At 42.1% G+C, this 8,286-nt stretch overlaps 1 protein-coding gene across 1 annotated transcript; it reads right to left on the bottom strand.

Moving 5' to 3' along the window:
• Positions 1-1,058: 1,058 nt before the first annotated feature.
• On the bottom strand, positions 1,059-5,833 carry znf319a (zinc finger protein 319a). Its single transcript, XM_085358320.1, has 2 exons — positions 5,528-5,833; positions 1,059-4,542 (listed from the first exon to the last, which is right to left on the bottom strand). The coding sequence occupies exon 2, from the start codon at positions 4,372-4,374 to the stop codon at positions 2,614-2,616; it is 1,761 nt and encodes a 586-aa protein (XP_085214446.1). The 5' UTR covers positions 4,375-4,542; positions 5,528-5,833; the 3' UTR covers positions 1,059-2,613.
• Positions 5,834-8,286: the final 2,453 nt, after the last annotated feature.

Raw genomic sequence — 8,286 nt, 5'->3', positions numbered from 1 at the left:
CCCTAACATCTCTCTCCATAACTCCCAACTACAATCTTCAGTAATGCTGCTGAATTGCTTTTTGTCAGAGCCACTGTCCCCAAACTACACATCAAGTTCAAACCACCATCTTGTAAATTTATCCAAACTACAAGTGAAATGATTTTCAGTTACCAGATTACTAGTACAAGTTGATCTAATCAAATTTATAATAATAATAATAAATAACTAGTAGGGATTTACTGTTGATTGTACTGCAGAATTTTCCAAATTACATTAAAAACAGCTACAATTACAATTCCTACAATACCTAAAAAGAATGCGCTGCTCAACTAAGTTTAGTAAATATTAGCTATTTTATGTAAACCCTCATATCCCAATTTGTTCAGTGGTTAAAAAATATAAATGGAGTTCTCCGTGTATTTGTTTATACCCAGTTATTCTTTCCCTACTGACAGACAACCTGGCGTTTGGCTTGTGTACTCTAAACATATTCAACTTCAGGACATTTATGTTAGTACACGAGGAAGAACAAGACTGCCAAGACACATAAACAGCAAATAAACAATAAAAAACAAAATGACAGAATATCATGTCAGTTTTATTTTTTTATATTTAATCTGAGGAATGTAATGGGATATATCTCTTTTCAGTGAGCTACTGTAAAGGCTTTCCTGTCTTAATAGCAGGTCAATTATAAATTAGTAACAGTTGCACCTTTGTCCCTAAAAACTCACCTCGATGTCCACGTACACCCATCAACGCAAACTTGACAGTACAAAGCAAATTCAGTTTACATTGGAGCTGGAATATTATGATTCAGTTTTATGGTAAATGGACTGGTTCTTATAGCGCTTTTCTACTCTGAGCACTTAACCTCCTTTCAAACGCCAAACGCTGCCGTATTTATTCAATTAATTCTGATTATAAGTAGAATGTACGTTAACCTGCCTTATGTATGGTTGGCTTGAAAGGTCACACCATCCCTGATGTCTATCCTCTTTAACGTTCATCATCATCATCCATTCATTCTCCTGATAATACAGCTGATGAAAACACTGTACACTTTAACTGTCATAAGGGTGGTTTATTTTAATTGTCTGTATACAGTATGAACAGGAGCCTATATTTGATATCCATATGTGTAAATCAGTGCTCCATTACAATTGCTAACCCCATACTGCATCGTGAAGCAGACTCACCAGGATCTTTTAACCATGGCACACAATCCATCGATCTCACTTTCCCATTGCTAATCCCAGTTTGTGATCTTTTAAACCCCCAAATCCTTCTTTTAAATATACTGCAAAGATTGTACAGAATATAGAAATCCACACAGTAAACTAAAGGTACACACACTTTTTTTTTTTTAAACTTTATCCCTGGTACAAACCAACACATAAGTGGCAACTTTGAGGCTAGTCATATTAATCTGCTGAACATCTGATCTGGACCAAGGGGAGGCTACAATCCCATGAAAACATTACAAGGCCAATTCTTGAAAAAAAAAAAAAATAATAATAATAATAATAATAACAATAAAAATAATAATACTTTTGTTAGATCTATCATACAGTAACTAATGCAGCTAATTTGTGGCAAGTGAGCAACATAATGCTTTGAAGTCCTGTTGGGTTAAACATCCTTCTGGAAATGGAACTAAGGTGCTTGCAAAATACAGCAAGCTCATTCATAGTAAATAGAAAAGCAGGTAACGTAAGCACTATACAGTTCTCAATGTTTACATAGCGTATACACACAATCTATAATATAACAGAGTAGACTATGCCATTAATCAGTAGTCATAAATATTACATTGTGCATGTTCTATTGCACATGTCAAGTGTTCGTATGACATAATAGGTATAGGTTAGTTACCTACATGTCATCTGTTTTAATACAAAGATGCAACAACACACATTTCATAGGACACTGGCTATACATTTTCACAATCCACTTGTATTTTTTTCCTTCTTCTTGGATGTTTTTCTAAATAAATCAAACCTATAATACAACAGTGATATTAAAGTGTGATAAATATTCATGCACAAACAGATGATACTACCTAAGACCTAGCATGTGAAAAGATACTGCAGCTCAAGCCAACTGCTGGAAGGGAGGACTTTTCTTTGCGCTATACTGGACATAAAATTAAACACCACAAAATGATTGATTGATTTTAAAAAAAAATTAACGAAAAGAAAACAGAAAAAACAAACAACAGAAAATGAAGGCACACGGATTGCAGAGGAGCCTACACATGTACTGGAAACAACTATCGGGACTTTCCTGCCATCTTTCTTAACAGAATCAAACGGATACAAAACAGACGACCACATGCAACCACAGGATAAGGTTCCACACAGTATTAAACAAAATCAAGATCTTTCCACGTTTGACATTACACATCTTTCTCTTGCATTAAAAAAAAAAAAAAAGGAAAGGAGAAGAGGGAGCCTAACCCCCTCTGGCGATTTACCTTTTACTCAGAGGATGAATCAAGTCTTAACATTACTGATCAAGTCTTAACATTACTGATGCTAAAACTCATAGTTAATGGGGGCATGTTCTAAAATACAAATGAGCAAGTGGAGGCTGGCACATTTCCTGCCCAGGGCTTGGCAGCAGCTCAGCTCACGGGATGCAGGGAGCTTCAGGAAAACTCTCGCCCTCTGCGGTGTGCTGGACCGTGTGCTCCTGCAGGGCTGTGAGGTCAACAAAACGCTCGCCACACCACACGCACTTAAACTGCGTCTCACGCGAGTGCACACTCTGGTGCTTGGCCAGGTGCTCACGCTGCTTGAAGCTCTTGTCGCAGTTTGCGCATTTGAAGGGCTTCTCCCCCGTGTGAACGCGGCGATGGCGTTGCAACTCGGACGAATACCTGAAGCGCTTTTCACAGTCGGGGCATTTGAGCGGCTTCTCTCGAGTCGGGTCACAGCGGTGCTGGACGAACTCTGAGGATGACACGAAACGCTTGTCGCATAGCGAGCACTTTAGCGGCTTCTCTGTGCAGTGAGAGTTCTGGTGGCGCTGCAGCGTTGAATTCTTTTTGTAACCTTTGCCGCACACATCGCACTTGTAGGGTTTCTCCACTTCGCCGCCGCATTTGTGCCGCAAAAGTTCTCCCGACTGACTGAACGACTTCTGGCAGGAGGCGCACTTAAAGAGGCTTTCCATGCCATGAACCTGCTGGTGGTACAGCAGGTGGGATGGCTGGAGAAAGCCCTTATCACAGAGGTTGCACTTGAAAGGGCGGTCAGCTGGGTTCTTGTGAGTGCGACGGTGGCGAACGAGGGCATACTGCTGTTTGAAGCTCATCTGGCACTCCTCGCACTGGAAAGGTCGCTCCTCAGAGTGGGTGCGCTCGTGTTGTCGCAGGTCAGACGGCCGCTTAAAGCTCTTTCCACATGACCCACAGCGGAAAGGCCTCTCGCCTTCTGGCTGGCATTGATGATGCAGAAGCTCGGATGACTCCTTAAAGTGCATCTCGCACAAATTGCACTTGAAAAGGTGCTCGCCTGAATGAGCGTACATGTGCCGCACGAGGTGGGAGCGGTGTTTAAAGCTCTTCTCGCATACAGCACATTTATATGGTCTCTCTGAGCTGTGCGTACGCTGGTGGTGTGCCAGGTGTGAAGACTGACTGAAGCTTTTATCGCACGTGTCACATTTGTATGGCTTTTCGCCAGTGTGTATTCTTTCGTGACGTGTCAACTCTGACAAATGGCGAAAGGACTTGTGGCACACGGAGCACTTATATGGCCTGTCTGGTGCAGAAGCCTCAAATGCAGGAGGAGACGAGGCACTGATTGCTGCGCCTCCACCGGATGTCTCCCCGGTGGAGGGCTGCTGAGGGTTGGCAGCTGACGAGGTGGGGGTTGCGTTCCCAGAACCCGGCCGGTAGGTTTTCTCACAGATGGAACATTTCATTGGATTGTTTCCGTTGCCATGTGAGTTGTGATGCTGAGCCAAGGAGGTGAGTAATGAGAAACCCATCTTACATACACCACACACAAAAGGCTTCTGTTCCACCTGCACACACTGATGCTCTAAAAGGTCTGTCGCCTGACTGAAGATCTTCATGCACTGCGTGCACTGGAAGGATCTGTCTTGAGTTACCATACACTGGTGCTCATGGGGGTTGGCCAGGTGAGATATGTCGTGGCCACAGGCTCCGCACTTGTGCCCTCTCTCGCCCCCTACCTGCAGCGAAGGCTGCTGAGCTTGAACAGCATGCTGCTGGCCATGCTGGGGCTGCTGCAGGGAGGTGTCTGGCTGCAGGACGACTCCATACACAGCGCAACCCAGAGGGTTGTCAGTCCCTTGGGGAAGCGTGTGCACAACAGAGGGTGGAGCCACTGCATGCTGTTGCTGTTGCCACGCCTCCGTCATCTTCCACTTCGCATGCAAGGGCTCAGCACTCGGGAGATGACAGGGGAATTTCAGTCCCAAACTGAGAGAATGGTGGATGTGGTTTTCAAAAATGGAAATGAGCTCACTGACAAGAGCTCAGTGCAGTATCTCTGTTTACACGTGTCCTCTGAGACTAGGAGAGAAAACCTGTTTGGATAGAAGAACATAGATTTAAGTATGATTGGCCAGCGAACACACAAAAGGGAGTGTAAAATATTAAAGCATGCAGTTACCACAGTATGTAACACTCAATATCGACAACAATTTACAAAACTTACTATTGGCTACAAGAAAGTAATACAAACCTGCCTGAATTTCAGGTTTAGACTGTGGTGAGGAAAAACTGAAAAATACCCCAAATTTGAGGCCTAAAACTTGACCCATACTTATACTAGAGACAGAAGTCAAAGTACTTCGTACATTTAGTTAGCTAATGCAGATGTAGAGTGCATGTATGTACTTCTCCAGAAAACCCTAAAACCCTCAGCTAAGCTAGCTTTGAGCATTACCATAACCACAATTATTTGGTTCGGTCTAATTCCTGAAACGTAACTCGGGAAATTAACAGACGAGTTTTTCCAATTACAAGTATGTTTTAAATGCAAGTGGTTTACGAGTCAAGGTTTTGTCTACTTGGTCCTGAAAATAAACGCTTTCTTACAACGTATTTCATTATTTTTTCCCCTCGGTTCCAGGGAGTAGCTTGCTACCCGACGTTAGCTTGTCAATTGCGAAAGCTAACAGCTAACCACTAGTAACAGCTAACGACACTAAACAACTGGACTTCCTTAGCAAATAATACCGGTTTTCTTTCACTAGAAAACCACTCTAACTTCCCATAATTCTTGGTCATAAACTGCATATCGTGTCGTAAGTCAAACATTGCAAAAGCGACTCAAGTACCACGGGCTTTAAGCTATATTTTTTGGCTTCAAAATGCCGCTTCATGACAGGCCACAATAGCGTTTATACTGGTCTAACATTTGATATGAACCTTCACTGTATGCAGGACCCATATCAAACTAGGCCTCCCCGAAGCTGCGGGAGGAAATCCGCCTCCTGCAGCGGAGTCTCGCACGTTTGCAAAGAAAAAAAATCGCATTCAGAAAAAAATGAATTCACGATAACTTACTTGAGCTGCTTAGCATTGCTTTTCACGGCCGTCTTCGGCCTCTGGTCGAAAACCGTCGGTGTTTTCTGGACTCGGAGGACCAGCGGTGGTAGGGATGCGGTTGAAGCCGGACGCCATCCTCTAGCAGACGGACGGACACCGGAAACCGCCACGCAGCGAGCTGTCGTCGCTGTTACTGCGATACTATGTTAGAGAAGCACCGAGGAACCAAAACGAGCTCCGGTGGAGATAAAATAACTCTCGCTGATTGTTGGAAGAGTTTACAATCCACCACAAAGCTAAAAGGTGTTGTTAACGTATCAGAAAGTCTACTTCCTCGTTTTGACAGTAGGGGGAGTGTTTCAACTGTGTACTCTGTCTCATCAGCTCTGTCGTGTACACCATGAACCCCCACAGTCTCAACTGATACCATCGTTTTCAACCGACAGACAAAACCGCACAAGTTAGGTGAAATTCTCAGCAGCGATACTTTTGTCTAATATAAAGCTCATTTCACTTAATGTCTTCCCCAAAAAAGCACCGTTGCCCAAAATCAATATTAAAGGCAACAATTTTAATAACAATGTATTCATATTTTTCAACATTGTTGATATTGTTCACTCACCAACAGGAAGAACATGTTTCTGTGTGTCACAGGAAGCGAGAGGCAGCCTTCCTTTTTTTACATTCTACATTTTCTCAAGTATTTTTAAAAATTAGAATCCACAGTTTTATTTCTAACGTGGGGGAAAAACCTGTCTGTCTGGATAGATAAATAGACAGATGGGAGAAGCATTCTGTTTATTTAGTAAAATATGCTCTTTATTACCACCAAAGAGGAAGATAAACATTGTTATAACGATGAGTTTAATGGGTTCCTCGGCATCATGGTGAGATCCGCATGCAGCACAGAATTATCACCTTCTGTGTCCTATGGGCTCAAAATGTGGTCATAAATATTTTGTACTTGTAAATCAGGATTTGTATGTGTAAAAAAAAATTTGTGTGTGCGTAAAAAAGATTTGTATGTGTAAAAAAGATTTGTGTGTGGACTTAGACAAAAAAAAACCCTGCAAGTTACAAATACGAATTTTGACCCCATTTTTCTTCCTTTCATCTGATTGGTGAATGTCATGTCAATCACAAATGTAACAATCCAATCAGAGAACAGATGGGTTTGGCTGTCGGAGGGGCACTTTTTTTGAACTGCAGGTCTTTGAAGGGAATAAATGCCTGTTTTCATGCCAACCCAGCGTTTTCCTTCATCACCACGAAGGAAAACAGTCTGTGGTCGTCCGAGTTTGGTGATTTTTGTGTCACAGGTCTACGTGTTTAATACAGGGACTTCCACAGCCTTTTCAACAGCGCTGCGGACCGCGGGGTGGGGGCGGGCAGTGTTTTGGAAATGACAGTCTTCATTACAAAGCTTTCTTCGTTATGAATTAGCATACATGTTTTTATTTAACATTTGAAGAACTAGCAAGAAAAACAGAAACTCTTGTAGAGGACATAAAGTCAGAGATAGAAACGACAAGGAGCAGGTGCATCTAGTACAGGTAGAGCTGCTGCAAAAACCCACAGAGCCCAGCAGCCAGCAACAAATTCTGGATCCTTTGCTTTTAGTTAGCAGTTAGCATTAGCAGCACATCCTGCGTCCGATGTGAAATGACTTTTATGCTGCGCACTGTGACTCACAGCAATGGTCCCGGGTCAGCCCTGACTTTGTGTTAAACTAATCCTAAAGTAATAATAGTATTTCTAACCACTGATATACCACAACTTTTTCCTTTCAACAGCTACTGAAAGTTAGAGGACCTAGCTGCTATCGGATATTTATATAGAGATCCTCCAGCTTCAAACTGTATCACCCTTCAAGGACCAGCAGTTCAAAAAAGCGCCCCTCTGACAGCCAAACCCATCTGTTCTCTGATTGGATTGTTACATTTGTGATTGACATGACATTGACCAATCAAATGAAAGGAAGAAAAATAGGGTCAAAATTCGTACTTGTAACTTGCAGGGGTTTTTTTTGGCTAAGTCCACGCACAAATCTTTTTTACACACACACAAATTCTTTTTTAAACACACACAAATTCTTTTTACACATACAAATCTTTTTTACACGCACAAATCTTTGTTACGCACACACAAATTCTTTTTACACATACAAATCTTTTTTACACGCACAAATCTTTGTTACGCACACACAAATTCTTTTTACACATACGAAACTGATTTACAAGTACAAAATATTTATGACCACATTTTGAGCCCATAGTGTCCTTTTATCAAAACTGAAAAAGATCATGTATTTTAGTTCAAAGGTGGCAGACTTTTTAACATGGGCTTCAGCTTCCTTAAGCACTTTTCAAACTGTTTCTTTGGATATAGGCGGCTCACTGGAAGCATGGCTGTCAGGAAGCAATCTGAAGGAAGTGAAGTGGCAAGAAAAGAGTGAGTTATGCCACATTATATAAGAACTGGACTGGAAATTGTTGGCAATAGGTTTTGTGGAGTGAGGAATCCAACTTTTAATTTAAATCATTACATTGTTTAGAGGAGGTCAGGAGAGAGGTATGACTGTCTCCACCTTCTATAAAACATGATGGAGACTGTGTCATTTCAGCCACCCGTCCTTCAACACCGTGGAAGCGGTGTGGGAGCTTTGAAGCCTTGAGCTATGGAATTTGGTTGTTTTGGGGGGGTTCCTGACAAGAGTCGACCAGCATCCAAATACGAATGCTTCGAATGTACATCAGAAAGACTGGAGAAATATTCCT

The sequence above is a fragment of the Diplotaxodon limnothrissa genome, linkage group LG1 (genome assembly GCF_057381915.1).
Source record: "Diplotaxodon limnothrissa isolate DT_005_m linkage group LG1, D_limnothrissa_male_GT1.1, whole genome shotgun sequence".
NCBI classification, from domain to species: domain Eukaryota; kingdom Metazoa; phylum Chordata; class Actinopteri; order Cichliformes; family Cichlidae; genus Diplotaxodon; species Diplotaxodon limnothrissa.
Note: the sequence above shows the minus strand (reverse complement) of the source record. Positions and strands in the feature narration are given on the sequence as shown.